Source organism: Saimiri boliviensis, chromosome 7 (genome assembly GCF_048565385.1).
Source record: "Saimiri boliviensis isolate mSaiBol1 chromosome 7, mSaiBol1.pri, whole genome shotgun sequence".
In the NCBI taxonomy this organism is placed as follows: Eukaryota; Metazoa; Chordata; class Mammalia; order Primates; family Cebidae; genus Saimiri; species Saimiri boliviensis.
The window spans coordinates 83,401,480-83,426,434 of NC_133455.1; the positions used below are offsets into that span (position 1 = coordinate 83,401,480).

The window sequence follows — 24,955 nt, forward strand, 5'->3', positions numbered from 1 at the left end:
AAAAAACTTTAAAAAGTAAGCTTGCCAGCACCATATAAAATTGATTTAATTTTTTTTTAATGATTTCTACCATAGTAATTAGTCTTTAACACTCATAGGTTTGAGATGAACTTCGATTTAACTCTAGTTTAGCTAGAATCCAAACAGAATTTATTGAAGCCACCTACCTACCTGCACTGGCTGACTGATTAAATCTCTCAAATCACTTGGTCTTTGTCTTCCGTGTTCTATTAGTCAGGGCATACTGTTGGATTGAGTCTGTGGTAATAACATCATCTATTTTATTATCTGTAATTATGGTATTGGGTATTAAAATAGCACTCCTGTTTGGCTCTATTTTGTTCTGGACTTATTGCCATTCTCAAGGGTGGCTTTAGTTCCAGAATTTGATCTCTTCTAAACTACTGTATTTTCTGGATTCTTTGGATGAAGAAACCATTCTGTTGGTTGCTGGTTCACTCTAATGATTGTTTCTTTTGCTGTACAGAAGCTCTGGAGTTTAATTAGGTCCCATTTGTCTATTTTGGCTTTTGTTTCCAATGATTTTTGTGTTTTAATCATGAAGTCCTCGCCTATGCCTATGTCCTGAATGGTTTTGCCTAGGTTTTCTTCTAGCGTTTTTATGGTGTTAGGTCTTATGTTTAAGTCTTTATCCATCTGGAGTTAATTTTAGTGTGTATAAACAGGTTGTCTGTTTATCTTACTTGGAGCTTTTTAAGCTTGGATGTTTATATTCATATCATTAATCAAATTTGGGGAATTTTCAGATACTTTTTCTTTGAATATTCTCCCTTCCCCTTCCCTCCCTCTTCTCCTTCTTGGATTTCCACAATGTGTATATGTGTATGGTCTATTGAATGGTTTCCTATGAGACCATTAGGATCTCTCTACCTTTTCTCAATCTACTACAATTCTGTTTCTCAGACTCAGTAATTTCCATTTTCCTGTCTTTAAGTGTACTGATTCTTCCACCTGCTTGAACCTGTCTTTGAATCCCTCTAGTAAATTTTTCATTCCAGAGCTTGTATTTTCAGCTTCATAAATATTTCTTTTCAAGTGTTCTGTTTCTTTGTTGATATTTCCATTTTGTTTGTACATCATTTTCTTGACTTTCTCCACCTCTTTCTTTAGCATATTTAAGAGAATTGTTTTAAGATCTTCCATCAGGTCTTTCCCAGGAACGCTCCTGTTGATTTATTTTCTTCCTTTGTATAGGCCATACTTTTCTGTTTTTTTATGTGCCTTGTGACTTTTTGTTGGAAGCTGGACATTTGAATCTAAAAAATATGCTAATTCTAGAAATCAGACATTTCCTTTTCCTTAGGGTTTGCTGTTGTTATTTTTAATACTTACATGCTACCTCTGTGCCCGGGATCAGCATAAATGTAAACTTGACATCACTGGTCTTTTCTTAGCCTATGTCTTTTCCTGGTCATGTACAGTCCCTTTCTAATTTTTCTTGTATATACAGTTGCTGTTGAATATCTTAGTCTTTAATGTCTGGCTCTCAAAAGGGAAAAAATAAAGAAATTAAAGGAGGAAAAGTGGTGCTGGCTCTTTAAATCCTCTGTAAATTACTTCAATTGATGAGGGAGGGGATTGCAACATTGAGGCGAGGTACAAAAACAATGGCTGCCCATTTCTGTGTTTGCATCTTTGTGGTTAGAAGCAGCAGTCAGCATTCTGAAAACCGCTATCTGAACTGTGAAGAGCAGGATGATTTTGCCCACCCTGGCCTTAACACACTACATGCAAGCTGCTCCTGGAACAAGTGCTCAGCTGCTTGTCATGGAACTGGTAGTGGGAGATGGCTAGTTGCTGCTCTGCTAAGGGCTGAAATTGACCAGAATTAATGTCTAAGCCTTTCCCGGGAAGGTGTAGGACTTTAATAGGCTCCAGAGTTTCAAAATAGTTACATAAGACATAATCTTCCAATGAATTTGTTGTCTAAGTGGGGAGACAGATTTCTGGTGCTCCCTATTCTGCTATCCTTCCAGAATCCTCTAGGATAAATTATTTTTACATAGAAAATTATTTTTGGAAGCTTTGTCTCAGTCTAAGTTACAATAAAAAAAAAGAAATAAAACCTTGCATTTTTATTGTCTTCAAAGTACTTTATGCATTATTCTATTTTTCTCCCCTCCTTTCTTTCTTCCTATATTCTCTCCCTCCTCCCTTCTGTTCTTCCTTCAAAACTTATTTAGCGATTTTTCAGTTTGGGGAACTTTTACGTTTGATGAATTAACCATTTAATCCCTCTAATTCTGTCTTCTTGTCAACATTTGACCATTTTCCTGTTAACCCTTTCATTGCAGGAAAGTGGATGATGAGATTAATTGCTGAATGAGGTTAGCTATTATCACTGCATTCAGGTTTCCCATGTTCTCTCCAGCCTTTCTCCCTTTGAAGAAGGGGAGACAACTGAGATAGATGAAAGTGGAGAATATTTTTGTGACCTCTAGGGAAGAGAAGAAAAGAAGGGATATGGAAGAGAGAAGATATGATTAAGCCAATGTACATTGTTAAGAAATTTATTTGCAATTATTTGTGTGTGTGTGTTCATTTGTTAAACAACATCATTCCTTAGATAAAATAGCAATCTTACAGGAATATGCAATAGTGTCTCACACAGAAATGACTCCAAAGCTCTCCTTGAAAGGTTGTCCTTTTGGATTTCATGGCCTTTCTTAAGGGTAAGAAGACACCACCAAAGAGGCCTCTGAAAACAGGATCATTTGATCATTACTAACTCTACAGGAATATTTACAACAGTCAGACTGTGAAGTTGTGGAGTCTAGAGGGGAAAGGGTGGAGATGTGCAGGGGTGTGGGGGATGGTGACAATGGAGGCACTGCCCATCTTAATGATGCAGATTGGTTTGGGGCATGGAGGTGGGTCTGAGCAGGAGAATATGAGAGGAGGGATGGTGGAATTTTATCTGGAGGCTTTCACATAGAGGGAAGTTTTGTATGGTAGCTCTGTTGTATTAAGATAAAACACCAATTGTATGAGCATAATAGGCATTCTAGTGCTTCACCAACTGGGGATCTGTCACATTGTTTCCTAATGAACTCGTGTGTTTTTCCACAGGTTGTTTTCATCTGCTACCATTACAGACTGGTCCAGACCTGCTCATCCTTTTGTTTCCATCCCATTTCAGTGCAAGGCCTCATTTCCATGAGACTCTGGGAGAACAGCATGCATTCTGGGCAGGGTGGAACACGGTGACAGGGTGGAGTGTGGTCTGGCTGCGAAGTCAAGAGGTGGATTCCAGGTTTGAGGATGACTGCAGCTGGATGCATTGATGGCGTAAGGCCAGAAAGTAGAAGATGCTCACTGTGTTTGAGTCACAGAGGATGCCTTTTGAAGGAGCCCTCTGCACAGGACTGTGTTTACCAATCATCTGCCCTTGATCCTCAAGTTTGTTCCCCCAACCTAGTCACTTTTAAACACTGGTGTAGTTTCTCCATGTTGGGAAGTCTTCTCCATGTTGGGAAGTCTTCTCTTGGCTAAGGGCTCGGGAGGATTTCCTCGAGGGGGCCTGAAACCTGTACTCTCCAGTTCCTTGGCAAGCAAACAAGAGCTTAGCCTAGTGCCTGGTTGCCTCTTTTTTCTTTCCCCCTTGGTAATAAATTTGAGGGATCTAAAAATGCCAGAACAGGAATTCTCCAGGCTCAGTAAATGAGAACCATTCTGTCAATTTCTGCATTTTCCCATATAGAAATTATACTCTCTTAACATCTACAACTTCTTCCACTCAGAGCTTTCTCTGGTAATGACCTCGGTTCAAGGAGCACGAGTGATTTTTAGACGATGAATGTTTACTCAATGTATGATTTATGCCAGAAGTGGCATAGTACCCTTTCTGGAAGGGCTACAGAGTCAAATTATTTACATTCCGAAAATTGGGGCATATGAGAGAACCCACAAAGAGGGGTTCACCTATGAATCAGCCCGTATCTGATCTAAAAGCTCTGGTTACATAACATTCTGGTTACACAACATTTCGAGCTTTTGTTTAACTACTTAGTCTTTGTCTTGTCTTCTTTATTGTTAGTAGAGACATAGAGGATTTTCACGGAAAATCTCAACTCTGACTCTACTCAGTGTTAAACTGATTTGTTATTTTTAGTTTATTTATTCAGCTGCAATCCCTAGTGTCTTTCCAGAGACTAATTAAAAGGCTTTTCTAATATACCAGAAAGACCAAGGGTCTTTCCCACTTCATGTGCCGTGACTCAAATTTCTTAAAATCATCTGAGAAGTTAATGATTTTAGGAGGAGGAGTATCTTCTCAGTATTTATTTCATAATAATAATAGGTTCTGATGGCACTATTTCTACACAAGGAAGTCATTCTGGTTCTGTCTCCATGTCTGCCTACATAATGATCACCCTTGGGAGGAGGAAAAGTCTCTTATGTAGAGCTCAACCCCAGCCCTTGAACCTTAAGGGTGTGCATGTTCTGGGGTGTTCCAGCATCTCCTCAACAATGGGAGATTTAGTAGAAACCCATTTACCTGGTATAATGCTAACTGACTCCACAAAGCAACATTTCATTGCTTTGAAATAAAAAATTAATTAATTAAGATAAAACCATAAGTGGCTGAACACAAAGAAACTGTGTAAGCATCTATAAATATAGGTTAATTTTTGAATTACACACAATATAGTAAACCACTATTTTCAGTTTAATTAACTTTATACTCCTCACAATATTAAGAGAATTACTGACTCTAGACTTCTCACTTCCTGTTCTCTTTTTTCGCTTCTTCATGTCTGTCTGCTATGCCATTGTCTCTACCCTCATGCGGTTCGTACAAGTGCTCAGAATAAGAACTGAACTCCCAGGCTTCATGTATGCCAACAACAGAGATCATGAGGGATCCAAAAGCATTCCCAATACTCACTTTCTCTGACCTGCTTTCTCCCAGTAAGAAGTGTCAAAGAAGAACCCTATGCTTTCAGAGTAAAATTCCATCTTCTCCATGAGGGCATAAAAGTCAGGCCAAGGTACTAAGTCCATATCCATGTCTCTCTGAGCCTGTGATGCTCCCATTGAGGGAGTTCAAGTGGGTAAATTGTGCACAAAGTAAGACTCAGCTTCCTGAGATCACCTCAGATCTACCAAAGGGGATGATGAAAGGGGCTCAGGAGCTTTAGTAAGTTTTTGCTTATTCAGTTTTCCTCCATGACAAGGGGTCACCAGGGAGCCTGGTCACTGCTTCCCCTAATTTTGACACTCATGGTCTCACCAACACTATCTGCCTTGAATCCGTAAGAAGTGACCTCATTATGTCCTCTGCTCCCATTTATGTCTGTCACCTAAATAACTACAGAATTCCAAGCTATCTCTCATTCCCCTTCTTCTAATTTCCGTAAGTCTAACCTTTGTATACCTCCTATTCCCTACTTTTTATCTCAGATTCCAGTTCATAAATGAGCACTCTCTTCACTGTTACACACTCAGCAAAATCTGATTCCCCTGAAACCTGCTCATGCAGTGGCTGTTAACTTTTTCTTGCTGCTCTATGAATATAGGTAAGTCCTTTCTCCTCATTTTAGTTTCCAGACCATTCTCACTTCCTCCCAGCACAAAGAAAATAGCTTCAAATTTCATGTCATCAGATCTTAATACAATACCTCACTGCTGCAGTCATACCTACATCAAAGTTAAACTTCCCCTTTCCAAAGATTTTAGTTCCTCTCTCTTGTTTCAAGGTCAGTCTTAGCTTGAACCATGGTTGTTTTTAATATGCCCAGAGATGAAGTCTCAAACTTCATGAAACTGAAACTGAAATTTTCATTCTTTCCCGTATACCTGTTCCATACAGTCTTTCTCATCTCAGTTGAACACATAGGTTTGGTCCTAGCCTTTCTTTTAGCTCCCAGTGAGATTACACATGCAAGTATCCACAGCCCTGTGAAAATGCCCTCTAGATTATCAGAACCTGAGGAGCAATTATCAAGCACGCATATGCAGCTCAAAACACTTTGCGTAGCCACACTGGCTTTCTTGTTTCATATGATGCATCCAATCATTTGGGAAATATATTAACCTGTAAAGCATCTATACAAAGTCTTTCAATTAACTGGCCTGCTTTCTGTCCAGCTACCAACACACACTCTGAACTGGCAACTCAGTTTCACACCTCCATTCCACTCTCCTTCTAGGCGCATTCTGTGTTCCAGCTTCCTCCATTCTGTTCTATCCCTGCAGACACTCTCATTCCATTTATAGTACACATAAATAACCATAGCGTATTAACATCCACTTCTCCCACCCTTCCTTACTCCAGTCTCTTCATCCATTAGGGATTTATGTCATTCTTATATGTTGACTGTTGTTTCAACAGGAGGGAGAATAAAGAGTAGACAAACAGAAATTTGTCTGTTCATTCTACTCTCTTTTATCAGAAGCCCTATATTAATCAGCAAGTCTTCTTCTACGTCTAAAATCCTTCCATTTTTAATTTTATCCATAATTTACAAAATAATAATATGAGTAGATTTAGCTTTCAATATTTATCTTAGCCTTTATTAACCTCGGTTTCATAACAGAAGCTACTTTTTCAAAGTTTTATTGTCTAAGATTATTTTTGGAAAATTAGTGTTTGTGGTCTACCTTAGGACACAATGGGTGGAAGAAACATCGGTCTAAAGAGTCCTGAATCTGAGAAAGAGTTCTTTGACAATATCTGACATTACGAATGGCCTTTAAGAGCTGGAGTTTTTATAATACTGGCCTTTCATCCTTTGATTCAGACACTTGTTTTTAAGAAAGATTTTAGTCCCCAGGTTTGAATTGCTGAAAAAATCCAACAATCTTTGCCTCATGATTTTTAATAACCTGATTAAGTTTGTCAGTACTCTGTACAAATTGAGCAAATGTATAACATGGGTAATAAAGAAGAGAAAAAAATTGAAAGCAGGAGGGTATATTTATGAGTAATCTATTATATGGGTCATGTCTAGAATGAATGAGAAGAGTTAAAGAACAATTTCTAAATAGAATAAGAAGATGTAGGCTTCTCTCAAATGGAAATGATAAACTTGAATAAAATAGTTAAATCTTGACATAAGCAGAACAAGAATTTAAGCATCTGAATAATTCCAATATCAAAGCACAGATTCAATGGAATTAAACAGGTTTTCATAAGAGAAAATTTTTGGAACTATTTGGAAAAGATGTAGGAAGTACACCCTTACTTTGCATGAATTAAGAGAAATTGCTGTTTCAACATAAAAATAAAGCTGGCTGTAAGAATCTTCTTTAGGGAGTTGTTCTAGATGTTCCTCCTAAGAAAACTCAAGTGTCATTGATACCTTAGAAATATCATTAGCGAATATGTTATTATTTTGAGTTAAGAAATTTTTTGAGGTTCTTAAAGACAAGAAAAAGTTACCTATAGTACCTCTACGATTTTTAAAACAATTAAGTTGTACAGCATGTTCTCCAATTCTGAAAAAAGTAATATAATAGAGCAATTACAATTTAGTTTTCAATTCATCATCATTCAAAATCATGGACTTTTGGTATATATCTTTGCACTCATTTTCTTTCCCTTTGACTTTTGTCTCTATAAGCTCAGTTCCTGAAGAGGCATTTTCACCAGGTAGATGACACTTCCTCAAAAGAATTAGGATGATTAATCCTGGAATAAAGCTTGATCCTCGTAGTGCTGCCGGCAATCCAAGGTAGATGTATCTATTTTTCAAAAGTTAAAACATATTAAATATTACATAGGCAGTGTGGTTAGTGCAAACTAACTTTGTATATCTTTATATTTTACTCTGAAAATAAAAGTAGCTGATGGTTTTGTATGTTGATCTTACATAAGCAGCTTTGCTAAATTCTCTTATTAATTTCAATATTTATTAAAATGATTTTTTTTCTAAATTTCCCATTGAGAAAATCCAAATTTATCTTCTCCTAATGTTTTGTTATTGTCGTTATTGCTATTTTTTCATTGAATAGGATCTTCACCTTAAAATTAATACTGCTAGTGATAGCATTTTTATTCTAGTATTTAATATTTAATAGGAATGCTTCCAAATAATCATCATGAATTATAATAGACACTTTTGTGAGAGTTTCTTTAGATGATCTTGATCAGATTAAAGAAGTTCTTTGCCATTATGAGCGTGCTCAGAGTTTGGGTCATGAATGTGCATAATGTCACCAAATAACTTTTCTGCTTGTAGCTGGAAGAGTATCCAAGGTTTTTCTACCTTTATTGTGTTAATAGCATCTATTACTCCAATAGATATTCTGATGTCGAACTATTCTTGCATGCTTAAAATAAACCCTGTTTGTAATTTTTATGCATTATTAGATTCAATTTGTCAATTTTTATGTAGATTTTTTTTCATGTGTAAGGTTAGCCTACAAATTTTTGTTTTGTACTGAACTTGTTCGGTGTGATTATTAAGATTGTACTAGCTTTGTGAAATGAATTACCAAGTATTCCCTTTTTCTGATTCTCACAATAACTTGTATAATTTAGGAATCATCAGTTCATTGTAGGTTTTATCAGACTTTCCTGAAAAATATCTGAACTTGGTGCCTTTGGAGGCTGAGCATTTTTGACAGATTTACATTTTTAAGTAACTATAAAAATATTTATGTTTCTATAGATTTATAATAAAATCTGGTAATATATAATTGTCTAGAAAATTATCTATTTAATGTGTTTCTAAATTGTTATATCCAAAATCCCTATGTATTATAATATCTGTACTTACATTACCTTTTTCATCCTTAATGATGTTTTATTCATTCGTTTTCTCTTTATTTGCCTTTCCACAGTATTGTTATTAGTAATATCTTTTCACCTTTACAAAAACATAGCTCTTTACTTTCTGATTGCCTCTATGGTGTATAGTCTATTTATTAATTTCTGCTTCTTATTTTTATCTTTCTACTTCTAAAATTTTCTTTTATGAAACATTACTAGAATTCAGAAAAAAAATGAACACCAGTGACTGAATTTAAGGTCTACTGTAATCCATTATAACCTTATTTTAACTTAACTGATTCCATTTGTAAATGCTCTATTTCCAAATAAGGTCACATTGTGAAGTTCTGAATGAATATTAAATTTTGAGAAACACTAAACCCTGTAAAAGGTGTTTTACTTCAATTGGATTAAAGCATTGAATCTGAATTTAGTCTCTTGACTTCGAAGTACCTTATTCTCCCTTTGGAAGGCGATATCAGAAACCACTGCCCATTTCTTTTTAGAATTTTATAAATTTTTGTTTTGTATATTTGAAGTTATGTTGATAGATTTACATAGGTTCATAATTTTTTATATTCTTTGTTTTCTTTTTATTATTAAGTAATTTCCCATTAGGTTTTTTCCCTTTAACTTATATTTTGTTTAAATCATTAATATAACTGCAGAAGTTGATTTCGTACGTATCTGGTAGATCTTTTTAAAACTTGATTTCCAATCATTTTATATCTTTGATCTGTCTCTTATAAACAACACGTAGTTCAAATTTTGAAAAGTCTGATGTAAAAATTACTATCTTTTAACAAACAAGTTTAACCAATTTGCAAAACCACTTAGGCTTATTTTTTAACTTATGTGGAGTTTTTTTTCTTATGAATTACCACTACTGCATTTTCTTCCCTTCTATTGGTTGGAATAAATCTAATTAATCATCCTCACATTTTTCACAAAATTTAAAGGTAATCAGTAGTTTGTTCTCAAGAATTATAAAACAATCTGAGATTTTTACTTCCTTTGTAAGCTAACAGGCTAGACTGCCACAGTTTCATGGATGCTAACAGAAGATATAGGACCCATGGGTCAGGGACAAAGGACTTTTTTAGTCACAGCACAACAGTCAGCACAAGCTTCATGTTCAGGTTGGTTTTCCTTACCCTCCAGGTCCTAAAGACAGGGCAAGAACCAGGTAAACGTTGTACACACAGTGGATTTGGGCCGCAGTTAGGAAGTCCTGAGTTTAGAAAATCCCAATCTTTTAAATGGGCTTCAAAAAATCTGCCCAAACTTTGCCCCAGAGGGAGATATTTTCTTATCATCATGAACAACAAACTACCTGCCCTCTGTCCTTCTGAGAGACACTATATCTTCCAAGGTCATTTACTGTTCCAACATCCTTGAAAAGATAGTCCAGAAAGAAAAAAAAAGCTCTCAGTATCCCTGCTAACAAGAGAAGCAGAGATGTGGGGGTCCATAGAGAATTGTCTACCAACAATATTTACCCTTTATTTATAGAATATTTACTTCTGGGTAGATTTTATCATGAATATACCACTTCATCGACCAGTCTCATTGGTCTAACTGACAGAGAATGGAACTAAGTCTGTTTAGTGTCTCAAGCACCATTTAATTCAGAATCCAAGCAGCAGAACCAGGCCAGCTCTCAATAGTGACCCTTAGGGTTCCTCAACTGCTGTAGAAATCCACTGCATACACAGCATGTATCTGAGCTTGCCTCCACATCACTCCCGGGAGCTCCGAGGGAAGGGGGGATAGATGCAAGGATGAATCTCCTGCTATCTGCTCCTCCCATACCTCCTGACACATGTACTTTTGCTGATCAAGACAAAGATCTTAGAATGCATTAAACAATGCTAAATTGTTTTATACTGAGTAAAGTAGCTTTATTATTGCCCCATCAAGGGAAGCTAATTCATATTTAAACAAAACTCAAATTTCCTAATGAAAGAGTACATGAAAGTAGAAATAACCAAAAGTTTTATTCAAAATTAGATTTGTATTTACCAAAAAAAAAAAAAAAAAAAAAAAAAAAAGGCATTAGGAGACATGAAGACGATTGCTTCAGTGAAATTTAAAGAGGGAGAAAAAATATGATTTTGGAGACCAGAGACTGGTGGTGAGAGGAAGTGAGGCTTCAGACCCATGAAATCATGCAGGATAAAATAAAGAGGCTTTAAAGAGTAATATAATTTGGATAGGTATCGGCGTACAACCATTACCTTCAATATTGTCTTGATTGTTCAGAAATTAACAAACCAATTTTGAAAGCTACGGTTAGGGAAGACATGTGTGCTTATATTGATCAAGCACGTGAGAAATAATGGGAAAACAGAATTCTAGTATGCAAATAAGGAATGGAGATATAACATCAATATCTTTTCTGGAAATAAACATAAAAGTGTTCTTTTCACTTGACAAAGAAAAAGTTAGATATACATGGTTCTACATTATGCATAGCCTATGCTTATAAAACAATTTTAAACAAATTATTATCTTTACCTGAAGGTGGCAGAATCATATACTCTGCATGCCCCTGACTCACCACATTTCAAAGTTCCCCAGTGTAAACATGTGGAGTCCATTAAAACACCAAAATATATAGGTGCAGGAATGCCAGCTAAAATTAACAGAGAAAGAAAAATCTATCAACAGGAATTAAGCTACTTGATTTATTTGGAAATATTTCAATTTTCTTTATTTGCACTGCAAAGTTTAATAAAACATAAATCTAATGGTCTAATGAGTTACTTTTACTGTAAAGTTTCTAAATTACTAAAAGATAAGTTATACTATGGTTAAAATGCAACATAATCATTAGTAGAGTAAAACACTGAATTAAAGTTTCTGAGCTTCATATATTTTCTTAAATGTTTTGGGCCAATTATATGTACATTTTATTTTGGCAGAGCATTTTCTTTCATTTTATTTTCAAATCTTCAAACAGAAAAATAGTGTAATTAAGGTCAGATAGCGCCTTTTCAAGTAAAAGAAATTCTCTCCCTTTGTGTACTTCATTCTCATAATATTTACAACATGCTTTTTGCAAACAGAAGGGACATTTGCTAGACTGTTTTTCTGAAATAATTATCTCATTTACTTAATATTTAATATTGGTCTGATAGAACATTGCAAAAAAAAAAAAAAAAAACTATTTTTACCAAATACTCTTGTGCAAAATGTATGCAATCCCACACCGAGAGACTTCTCTTCAGACTTGATACACCTGAAAAGTAAATAAGTTTGTAACTAAAAGAAAAATAAAGGTTTAAAATTACCATAGTGTCTTAAATGGGCCGGTTGTAAGCTAGTCACACATAATAAACATTCAAAATTTTACTTTCATGCTCACTTATTGGTTATGCAAGTCTTTATTATCGAGCTGGTAGCCTACACAGAAGCCCATTTCTGGTCACTAGCACTTCATCCATCACTTTTTCTTAATACCTGTTTTAGTGACCAGGTGTGTAATGGATTACAGGATTACATGCCTGTAATCACAGCACTTTGGTAAGCCAGAGCGGATGGCTCACCTGAGGTCAGGAGTTCGAGACCAGCCTGATCAGCATGGTGAAACCCCCGTCTCTACTAAAAATACAAAAAATTAGTCAGGTGCAGTGGTGGGCACCTGTAATCCTAGCTACCTGGGAGGCTGAGGCAGGAGAATTCCTTGAACCTGGGAGGCAGAGGATGCAGTGAGCAGAGTATGCCACTGTACTCCAGCCTGAGTGACAGAGCCAGATTCCATCTCAAAAAAAATATTTTATTTGTAATAACACAGAAACTAGATGACAACAATACACTAAAAATCTGCACTAAGAATAATACTTAATAAATAAATTTTATACAGTTCTTATTAAGATTAAAAAAGAACACTAATACTATCACAATCATAGTTAAAAAATTACTTGGAGGTTGTAATTTATGCTAAAAGGAAATTTTAGAAGTCTAAGGTGTGTAAGATTTGGAAGTGAAAAGACAAAACTTGTCATATTTGCACAATTGAAAAACCTACATAGAAAACCTAACAAAATCAACACATTATTAGAACAAATAAGAAAGGAGCTGGATAAAAGGTGAATTTTAAAAGACAGCAGCATTCCTCTAAACAGCAATAACCAACTAGAAAATATAAGAGAAAATGGTACTACAGATATACATATGTGCCTGTCTATATTATGTGTAGAGATGATAGGGGTAGAGATAGGGATACACACACACACACGGACACACACACACACACACACGCACAGACCTATCTGTCCAAAATAGTGTAAGAATTTATATTCATAAGGGAGGGGTGGAGCAAGAAGGCTAAATAGAAGTCTCCACCAATCATATCTCCTGAAGGAACACCAAATTTCACAACTATCTATACACACACACACACACACACACACACACACACACAAAACACAGATGCAAGAACGAAAAATCAGGTAAGCGCACACAACATCTGGTTTTAACTTCATATCACAGAATGAGGTACTAAAGAGAGTAGGAAAAACAGTCTTGAATGGCCAGCGCCAGCCCTCCCATTCTCCAGCAGCAACCACGTGGCATGGAGAGAGTCTGTGCACTTGGGAGAGGGAGAAGGCAGTGATTCAGAGGCTGCATTGAACCCCGTGCTGCCCTGTCACAGCAAAAAGCAAAACTAAGCTAAACTCAGCTGATTCTTGCCCATGAGAGCATTTAGACTAGTCATAGCCAGAAAGTAATCACGCGGCCCCACAGTTAGAACTTGAGCTCCAGCAAGCATGGGCAAACGTGTTCTCCATAAATAAACTTGAAAGGCAGTCTAGGCTGCAAGGACTACAACTCCCAGGCAAGTCCTAGTGCTGAGCTGGGCTCAGAGCCAGTGGACTCGGGGTCACATCACCTACTGAGACACCAGCCAGGGCAGCCAAGGAAGTGCTTGTGCCACCCTTCACACAACCGCAGGCAGCACAGCTTGTGGCTTCAAAAGAGAAGCCTTCCTTTCACTTGAGGAGAGGAAAGGAACAGGTAAAGAAGATTTTGTCTGCACCTGTGATACCAGCTCACCCACAGTAGGATAGGGCACTGATAAGGGTCATGAGGTGCCCATTCCTGGCCCTAGCTCCTGGGTGGCATTTCTAGGCATACTCTGGACCAGAAGGGAACCTGATGTCTTGAAGAGAAGGACTCGGTACTGGCAGGATACATCACCTGCTGGCTAAAGACCTTTTGGGGCCTGAATAACCAACAGCTATACTCAGGTAGCATGTCATGGGCCCTGGGTGAGACTCAGGTGTGCTGGCTTTAGATGAGACTCAGCACGGTCACAGCTGTGGTGGCTGTGGGGAGAGACTTTGAGAAAAGCACAGGCACAGGGAGCAAAGGGAATTTTGTTGTGCATTTTAGATAACAGCTCAGCCACAGCGGTCCCCAAACTTTTTGCATGAGGGACTGGTTTTGTGGAACACAATTTTTCCGCTTACCAGGCAGGAGTCGTGGATGATTTTGAATGAAACTGTTTCACCTCAGATCATCAGGCATTAGTTAGCTTCTCATAAGGAGTGTGCAACCTAGATCCCTCACGTGCAGTTCACAATAGGGTTCACACTTGGATGAGAATCTAATGTTACAGCTGATCTGATAGGAGGCAGAGCTCAGGGGTAATTCTCACTGCTCCCTCCTGCTGTGAGGCCAGATTTCTACCAGGCCAGGGTCTAGTAATAGTCTTTGGCCCAATAAGTAGGGACCCTTGGGGTAGAGCACCAAGCACATTTTTGCAGTCCCAGATTCTGGGCCTTGGGTCTTGGATGGCATTTCTGTACCTGCCCTTCCGGGCCAGAGGAGAGCCAGCTGCACTGAAGGGTGAGTCCTAGGCTTGGCAGCATTCACATAGGCTGGCTGAAGAACTCTTGTGCCTTAAGTAAACATCACTGTAGCCTGACAGTACTCCCTATGGGCCTGTGATGGTGGTGTCCATGGGGTGAGGCTCCTCTGCCTTTGGAAAGGGAAAGAAAGAGTAAAAAGGTATTTCTCATTGTCTGAGTGTTAGCTTAGCCACAGTAGAATAGAACACAAGGCAGATTTATGTGTCTCTGTGTGTGTGTGTTTTTCACCCATCGCAGGCTCCTAGTGGGCATCTCTGGACCTTCCTGGGGACTGGGAAAACTCACAGCTCTGAAAGGAAGGAGAAGAACATGGCTGGATCACCACTGGCTGATTGTAAAGTAGGGCCTTGAGCAAACATAGTTGGTAGCCAGGTAGAAGTGAGCCTTGGGTGAGACTAGTGCTGTGCTGGATTCCAGTCTAACCCAGCACAGTTCCAGTGTTGGTGACCACAGGGGTGCTTGCATCACCCTATCCCCAGTTCCAGGCAGCTCAGCACAGAGAGACTCCATTTGTTTGGGAGAAATTATGGCAAAAGAACAAGAATCTCTGCCTAGTAATCCAGAGAATTCTTTTGGCTCTTATCCAAGACCTTCAAAATGGTAACTCTATGAATCTATATGAACCACAGCATTATTGGGCTTGGGGGCCCAAGTCCTTTTGAATACCTGGAAAGCCTGCTTAAGAAGGATGGGCACAAACAAACCCAGACTATGAAGACTACAATAAATGCCTAACTCTTCAATGTTCAGGCATCAGCAAATATTGACAAGCATAAAGAACATACAGGGAAACATGACCTCACCAAAGGAACTAAACAAGGCAGCAGGGACCAATCCTGGGGAAACAGAGACATGTGACCTTTCCGATGGAGAATTCAAAATGGCTATTTTGAGGAAACTCAAAGAAATTCAAGATAATACAGAGAAAACATTCAGAACACTATCAGATGAATTTTACAAGAAGGTTGACATAAATAAAAATGAGCAGAAATTCTACAGTTAAAAAATGCAGTGACATACATACTAAAGAATGCCTCAAAATCCCTTAATGGCAGAAGTTATCAAGCAGAAGAAAGATTTAGTGAGCTTGAAGATAGGCTATTTGAAAATATATGGTAAGGGATATAAAAGAAAAACAGAGTAAAAAGGAGTGAAGTGTACCTACAAGATCTACAAAATAGTCTCTAAAAGGCAAATCTAAGAGTTAATTGCCTTGAAGAAAAGGTAGAGAAAGAGGTAGGAGTAGAAAGATTTTTCAAAGGGATAATAGCAGAGAGCTACCCAAACCTGGAGAAATGTATCCAAGTGCAAGAAGGTTATAAAACACCAAGCAGATTTAACCCAAAGAAGATTACCTCAAGGCATTCAATAAACCCATCAAGGTCATGTATAAAGAAATAATTTTTTAAATAATTTTTTAAAGGAAAAAGCTTTTACCTTCATATTTGGTGAAAATATCCTCCAAACATAAAGAAGGAATAAAGATTTTCCCAAACAAGCAAAAGCTGAGGGATTTCATCAACACCAGCCCATCCTACAAGAAATGCTAAAGGGAGTACTTCAATTAGAAAGAAAAGGGTGTTGCTGAGCAATGAGAATTCATCTGAAGGTACAAAGATACAGGTAATAGTAAGTAAGCAGGAAAATGCAAAATATTGTAACACGGTAACTGTGTTGTATACTCTTAACTAGAAAGACTAAAAGATGAACCAATCAAATATAATAATGACTTTTCAAGACATATGCAGTACAATCAAATAGAAATAGAAATAGCAAAATCTTAAAAATCAGGGGGACAGAGTTTAAATGTAGAGGGTTTTTTTTTAGTTTTCTTTTTGCTTGTTAGTTTCTTTACGCAAGCAGTGTTAAATTATTATCACCTAAAAATAATAGGTTATAAGATAGTATTTGCAAGCCTCATGGTAACCTCAAATCAAAAACACATACAACAAATACTCAAAAAATTAAAAAGCAAGAAATTAAAGCATACCACTACAGATAATCACCTTCAATGAAAGGAAAACAGGAATTTAAAAAGAAGGAAGAGAAAACAGAAAACAAATAACAAAATGGCAGGAATAAGTCATTTTTTAATGAATAAGAATATTTAATGTAAATAGACTAATAAAATGACATAAAGTAGTTGAATGAATTTAAAAAAAACAAGATCCAATTATCTGTTGTCCACAAGAAACATGTATCACTCATAAAGACAGAGACACAGAAAATAAAGGGATGAAAAAGTTATTCCATGCTAACAGAAACCAAAATGAGCAGGGGTAGCTATACTTATATCAGACAAAATAGATTTTAAGACAAAAACTATAAGAAAAGACAAAAAAAATAATTATATAAGGATAAAGGATTAATTAAACAAGAAGATATACAAATTATAAATATGTTTTTACCCAATATTGAAGCACCCAGATATCTAAAGCAAATATTATTATACCTAAAGAGAGAGATAGCGGCTAATATAGTAATACCTGAAGAATTCAACACTTCACTTTCAGCATTGCACAAATCTCCCAGACCAAAAATAAATAAATAAATAAAATAAACAAAGAAACATTGGATTCAATTCAAATTATAGCTCAAACGAACCTAATACATACTTACAGAACATTTTATCCAATGGGTACAGAGTACACATTCCTTTCCTCAACACGTGGATCATTCTCAGGAATAGACCATATGTTAGCTCTCAAAACAAGTCTTAAAACATTCAAAAAAAATGGAAATAATATCAAGTATCTTCTCTGACCACAATGAAATAAAACTACAAATCAATAACAAAAGAAACTTTGAAAATTATACAAACACATGGAAATTAACCAATATGCTCCTGAATGACCAGTGGGTCAATGAAAAAATTAAGAAGGAAATTGAAAAATTTCTTAAAACAAATGATAATTAAAACATAACATACCAAAACTCATGTGATACAGTAAAAGCAGTACTAAGAAGCAAGTTTATAACTATAAATGCCTACATCAAAAAAGAAGAAAAACTTCAAATGAACAACTTGATGCATATTAAAAAATTAGAAAAGCAAGAGCAAATCAAACACAAAATTAGTAGAAGAAAAGAAATGATAAAGATCAGAATCAAAATAAATGAAATTGAAATGAAAAAACAATACAAAAGATCAACAACAACAATAAGAAAATAGTTTCCTGAAAAGGAAAACAAAATTGATGACCCTTTAACCAAATAACTAGAAAAAGAAGAGAGAATACTCAAATAAATAAAATTATAGATGAAAAATGAGACATTACAACTGATACCACAGAAATCCAAAGGATTTTAGGACATAATTGTTAAACTATGTTAAACTAAAGGCTATTGTGAACAACTATATGCCAATAAATTGAAAAATCCAGAAGAAATGAATGAAATCCTAGACACATGCAACCTACCAAGATTGAACTACAAGGAAATTCAGAATCTGAACAGATCAGTAACAAGTAATGAGACTGAAGCTGTAATAAAAAGTCTCCGGCAAAGAAAAGACCTAATGGCTTCACTGCTGAATTGTACCAAATATTGAAAGAGAAAATAATGCCCATTTATTCAAACTATTCTGAAAAACAGAAGAGGAGAGAAATTCACTCTATGAGGCCAGTATTATCCTGGTGCTATAACCAGAAAAAGACACATTTAAAAAAAAAGAAAGAAAGAAAGAAAAGGAAAGGAAAGAAAGAAAACTAAAGGCTATTATCACAGATGAATACTGATGCAAAAATCCTCAACAAAATGCTAGCAAACCAAATTCAACAGTACATTAAGAAGGTCATTCATCATGACCAAGTGGGATTTTGAATAGTTCAACATATCCAAATCAATCAATATGATACATCAAACCAACAGATCAAAGGACTAAAACCATACGATCATTTAAACTGATGTGAAAAAAGCCACTTTACAAAATTTAGTATCTCTTTATGGTAAAAACTCTCATAAAACTGGATACAAAAGGAACATGCATCAACATAATAAAGCCACATATGACAGACCAATAGTAAGTATCATACTGAGTGGGGAAAAACTGAAAGTCATTCTTCTGTGATCTGGAACATGACAAGGATGCCCACTTTAATCACTGTTATTAAACATACTACCAGAAATCTGAGCTAGAGCAATCAGACAAGAAATATAAATAGAGTATCCAAATTGGAAATGAAGAAGTCAAATTATCATTGTTCATAGATGATATAATCTTCTATTGGGAAAAGCCTAAAGACTCCACCAAAAAGCTATTCAAAATGATAAACAAATTCAGTAAAGTTGCAGGATACAAAATCATGAGAAGAAATGAGTAGTGTTTGCATATGCCAACAGCAAACAATTTGAAAAAGAAATTAAGAAAATAATTCCATTTCCAATAGGTACAAGTGAAATAAAACAACTAGAAATTAGCTTAAATAAGTGAAAGATCTTTACAGTAAAAACTAAAAAACATTGGTGTAAGAAATTGAAGAAGACACAAATAAATGAAAATATATTCTAAGCTCATAAATTGAAAGAAATAATATTGCTAATACTACCCAAAGCAATCTGCAATTTACAGATTTGGTGAAATTTCTATCAAAATACCAACATTTCCCACAGAAATAGAAAAGGTAATCTTAATATGGAACCACAAAAGACCCAGGATAGCCAAAGCTATCCAAAGCAAAAAAGAACAAAACTTGAGGAATCACATTACCTGACTTCAGCTTATATCACAGAGGTATAGTAACCAAAATAACATTGTACTGGCATAAATACAGACACATAGATCAATGGCACAGAATAGAGAATTCAGAAAAAAAATCCATACATCTACAATTAACTCATTTTTGACAAAGATGCCAAGAATGAACGAGATAGTCTCTTTAATAAATGGTGCTGGGGAAATGGAATATTCATAAGCAGAAGAGTGAAACTAGTCCCATATTTCTTTCCATATTCAAAATCAAATCAAATGATTAAAGACTTAAATCTAAGACATCAAATTATGAAACTACTACAAGAAAACATTCAGGAAAATCTCCAGGACATTGAACTGAACAAAGATTTCCTGAGTAATATTCCGCAAGCACAGATAACTAACAACAACAACAAAAATGGATAAACAGGATCACATCAAGTTAAAAAGCTTCTGCACAGCAGAGGAAACAAAAATCAACAAGATGAAAAGCCAACTCACAGAAAGAGAGAAATTATTTGCAAACTACCTGTCTGACAAGAGATTAATAACCAGAATATATAAGGAGCTCAAACAACTTTACAGAAAAAAAAATCTAATAATTTAATTAGCAAATGAGCAAAATTTGAGACATTTCTCAAAAGAAGAAATACACATGGCAATTATATTAAAAAGTGCTCAGCATCATTGATCATCAGAGGAATACAAATCAAAGCAACAATGAGATAACTTCTCACCCCAGTTAACATGACTTTTATAAAAAAAGACAGGCAATAACAAATACTGGTGAGGATGTGGAGTCAAGGGAGCCCTCCTACACTGTGGGTGGGAATGTAAATAAGTACAGCTACTATGGAGAACAGTTTGGAGGTTCCTCAGAAAACTCAAAATAGAGCTACCATATGATCCAGCAATCCCACCTGTAGGTATTAATATATAACCAAAAGAAAGGAAGTCAGTGTGTCAGAGAGCTATCTGCACTCCCATGTTTATAGCAGCACTATTCACAATAGTCAAGATTTGGAAGCAACCTGAGTATTCAGCAGTAGATGAATGGATAAAGAAGATGTGGTATGTATACATGATAGAGTAATATTCAGCCATAAAAAAGAATGAGACCCTTTCATTTGCAGCAACATGAATGAAACTGGAGGTCATTATGTTAAGTAAAATAAGCCAGGCACAGAAAGACAAACTGCATGTCCTCACTTATTTTGTAGGAGCTAAAAATGAAAACAGACTGGGCATGGTGACTCACATCTGTAATCTCAGCACTTTGGAAGGTCGAGGTGAGTGGATCTCCTGAGATCAGAAGTTCAAGACCAACCAGGCCAAAATAATGAAACCCCATTTCTACTAAAAATACAAAACTTAGCAGGTGTTGTGGTGCACACCTGTAGTCCCAGCTACTCGGGAGGCCGAGGCAGGAGGATCACTTGAGCCAAGGAGGCAGAGGTTGCAGTGAGCTGAGATTGTGCCACTGCACTCCAGCCTAGACAACAGAGTGAGACTCCATCTCAGAAAAAAAAAAAAAAAAAGAAAGAAAAGAAAACAATTGAAGTCATGGAGATAGAGAGCAAAAGAGTTGTTACCAGAGGCCGGAAAGGGCAACCTTGGTGTGGTAGGTAAGCAGAAATAGTTAATGGGCACCAAAAAAATGGAAAGAATGAATTAGAATTAGACCTACTATTTGATAGTGTATCAGAGTGACTATAGTGAAAATAATATAATTGTACCTTTTAAAATGACTAAAAGAGTGTACTCGAATTGTGTGTAAACAAATGATAAACGCTTGCGGGAATGGATACCCCATTTACACTAATGTAGTTATTATACACTGTATGCCTGTATTAGACTATCTAATGTAACCTGTAAATATATGCATGTACTATGTACCCATAAAACTAAAAATTAAAGAATATATTTATATATGATTATATTATTATTTTAAATCTAATTTTTACTTTTAATTTATTTTATACATAATTTTAATTATGTTAGGTAATTATAATCTAAATATAAAATTTATATTTATATGTGAGGAAATGATACACATTTATGTATATATATATATGCACATTTATATATATATATAAAATACCATGTACAATCACATTAATAATCGCAAATTATTTATAAGCAATACAAATATAAATTTAAACATTTACAATCAATACAGATACAAATCAATTTAAAATCGCAAATATACATATTCATATCTAATATATTTGCAATCACAAATATTTACATGTGTATGCATATATATATATATATATATTGCATGTTTGTGATGGTAATGGTACCATTCTGTGTGTGTGTGTGTGTGTGTTATCATAAGAAATATATTTGGTCTTTGTCCCTAGCTCCTCGCACAGATCTTTGGGGTTCTTAGAATTCCCTTGGAACATCCTGAGTGATAAGACTATATTTTGACTTAAGGAGATTAAGATTTTTCTTAAGGAGATTGTTTTGATCACACCAAAGCCTATACTAATGAGACAACAGGGTGGGGCCCCAGATAGAGTTTGGGACTGGTCACCAGGAAAACCCAAGTTATTAGAAGATTGGAATTCTCAGCCCCACACTCAGACCTCCAGGAGGATGGAGTGGGATGTTTGTACTAAAGATCAAGCTTCCTAAAAGCTCTTGAACAGGAAGATTTGATGCGCTTCTGAGCTGGTAATCATATCCACATGCCAGGAGAGTGGCACACCCCAACTCCATCCTGGTTTCCATTTGTGTCTTTTATAATAACCTTCATAATACACCAGTAAATATAAGTAAAGTGTTTCTTCCCTGAGTTCCGTTAGCCATTCTAGAAAATTACGTGGAGGAGTCAACCCTATGCATAGCTAGTCAGTCAGAAGCCCAGGGTAAAAAACACAAGAACAAAAACAAAAACAAAAAAAAAGAAGAAGCCCAGCTGTCTGGACATCAGGACTTGTGACTGACAACTGAAGTGGGGACAGTCTTGCAGGACTGAACCCTTTAACTTGTGCAATCTGATACAAAGTCTATGTAGATAGTGTGAGAACTGAATGAAACTGTAGAACATCCAGCTGGTGTTGCAGAATTGGTCAGTGTAGAAAAATAATCCACACATCTGACTGTCAGAAGTGTTCTGTATGAACAGAGAAACCATTTGTTTTTTCACTGTGTGTTTATGTGTAAGCATGTATGCATGTATCTGTGTGGCTGTCTGTATATATGTGTGTGTGCATGTATATACATGTATATGTATACATATGTGCATATGTAATTTATATATTTATGTGTAGTTCTTAAGAAGCAATCTAATGGCACATCACCTTTATGAAAAATTTTTAAGAACTTTATTTAAGGATACAAAGGAATATTTAAGGAAATGTGAGGATATTGCAAGTTCAAAAATGTTTGATGTCAGATTTTCTTCAAGTAATCTATGGAATCTACACAAACTCAACTGAAATTCTTATGAAGGTATAAAGATCCACAGACAGCTAAATTAGTTTGAGAATAAAAGAATAAAGAAAAAGTAAAGGTGACAGGTGGCTGAGAAAAAGTTACCATACAAGAGATTAACATTTGCAAGGCCAAAGTAATTAAATCAAGGTAACACTGGCATGAAAACAGGCAAATAAACCTGTGGAACAGAATAAGGATGAAAAACTGGAGATGGTGGTACCACGAATTAAAGAAAAAAGGATCTATTATATAGGCTAGGATTTTGGAAAACAACTTTATTATTTGGAGAAAAATAACGCTGGATATCTATGTCCCTTAAACCACACATAAAAATAGATTTGAGATGGCCTATAAAACTATGTGCGAAAGGTAAAGCTTGAAATCTAGAAGGAATAAAATTTAAGGGAATATTTTTATAAGTTAGAAATGTGGAAACAATTTTAAAACATAATTTCTCTTCCAAATACACAAACACTAAGACAAGAAAATCATTAGATTTTAGTACAACAAAACTTAGGATTTCATTCCATAAATGGCATTGTAAAAGTTAAAAGAAAGACAAGTAACTGAAGATAAATGTATCATATAAACAATATTACATTAGTATCTGTAATTTACATAGGAATCATCAAAATCATCAAGAACAACATAGGAGATAGGAAATATAATGGGTAAAATTGGCAAAATAAATTGAATAAGCATCATGAATCAGAAGTCTAAATAGCTAAAAAGTTGTTTGAAGAGATGTTTAAGCTCAGTATGTCAGGAAATCACATATCAACACATCAATGAGCTATCATTAGCATTTCACACACATTGGATTAGTCAGCGTCACAAAGTTAGATAATTTCAACGTTCATGAAGTGATGATATGAAAATTACTCTAAATGCTAGTAGGACTGGCAAATTTATCTCTGCATCTACCTTATGAACGAAACAAGACTTAGTTGCACACTGCTGTTGGCGTGAATATAAAAACACATACACCAAAAAATTCTAATTTTTTACAAATAAAATGCATATTTAATGACTTTTTTGTCATATTTAAGTAAGCATAAGTGAGCACCTGTGGCGACTGGGGGTAGGGAATTGACTATAAATAAATAAATAAAGTAAAATAAGAGAGAATCCTTGCTCTGCCGTATGATAATGTTAAGGCTTGAGCATTGTGATTAATTCAACTCCACCTTTGAGTTCCAAAAGAAGAAGAGAAAAAAATCCAAACTATGTTCAGGATTGTTTACTAGGCATGAAGAGTGGTGTAGTTGAAAGAAGGTTTATTTAATATACCTAAATTTGAAAACTGGCTCTGCAATTTTCTAGTTTTAGAAAGTCCTTCAGCATTGATGTCTCACAGCAGCCTTGTAAGAGAGTTTTTATTATTATTCCCATTATTATTTTAAAAAAATGGAGCTCAGAAAGATCAAGTGACCTTGGTGAGAGACAGTTTTGCACTGCTGTCGTATAGGTTGAACCCTAGGAAATGGCTGCCGGGCACCCACTCTTTACCTATCAAAATGGCCATTTTATGTGTCCTACCCTAAGACAAAAATGTGTCTCTTTTGTCGCAAAATGAGAGGTCCACTCATTTAACTCTTAAGAAATAAGGAAGAAAAATAGGGAGGAGCAGGGTGTGAAATGCCAGCAGGTGAACATGTGCATTGCTAACTTTAAAATTTTGTGAAATTCAACAATCTTTAATACAAAACCCTTAATAAATGGCATGTTAGAGCACTGAGTTCTTAGTTACTATGAGTCCCGAGTGACTTTCTTAGAACATGCTACCTTACTAAATGACCCACCAAAAAAAAAATCTAAATAAAGAAAATAATTATGGTACCTCAAGAGAACCATGTATCCAGGTATGGCAGCCAAAGAATAAATGAAACTGCTTGTTGCTGACAAGATTAGGAAGTACTGGAGCATCGTGTAACAGTCAGGTCCTTTGTCACACAGCCCAAGAACTGCAGATGAATTTCCTGATGTTTGAATACAGCTGCAATTTTGGAACACCTGTTAAAAAATATATATGATATTACCTTAGCAAGAAAAATCTTGAACACAAATTTTAAACATTTTCTACACAGCCAGTTGGATCAAGACAGAGATGGCTTGTTCCCTTTACTCCATCTCCATTATGATGTCTCTCAAGATTACAGCATGTAACAAAACGTGGAAGGGTGGTTTCAGAAAATGGTATATTTTTCT

General features: G+C 35.7%; 1 protein-coding gene across 7 annotated transcripts in view; it reads right to left on the reverse strand.

Annotated features, from left to right (window-relative positions):
• Nucleotides 1–2,515: 2,515 nt before the first annotated feature.
• SLCO1A2 (solute carrier organic anion transporter family member 1A2) overlaps nucleotides 2,516–24,955 on the reverse strand; it is a 62,874-nt gene continuing 40,434 nt past the window's right edge. For all 7 annotated transcript variants that reach the window (XM_074402872.1, XM_074402871.1, XM_074402874.1 and 4 more), the window contains 4 exons: nucleotides 24,588–24,760; nucleotides 11,914–11,978; nucleotides 11,255–11,372; nucleotides 2,516–7,707 (listed from right to left, as the gene is read on the reverse strand). In XM_074402872.1, the coding sequence (XP_074258973.1) occupies nucleotides 7,488–7,707; nucleotides 11,255–11,372; nucleotides 11,914–11,978; nucleotides 24,588–24,760 (576 nt within the window). In that variant the 3' untranslated portion in view covers nucleotides 2,516–7,487. The remainder of the gene's footprint in view (nucleotides 7,708–11,254; nucleotides 11,373–11,913; nucleotides 11,979–24,587; nucleotides 24,761–24,955) is intronic.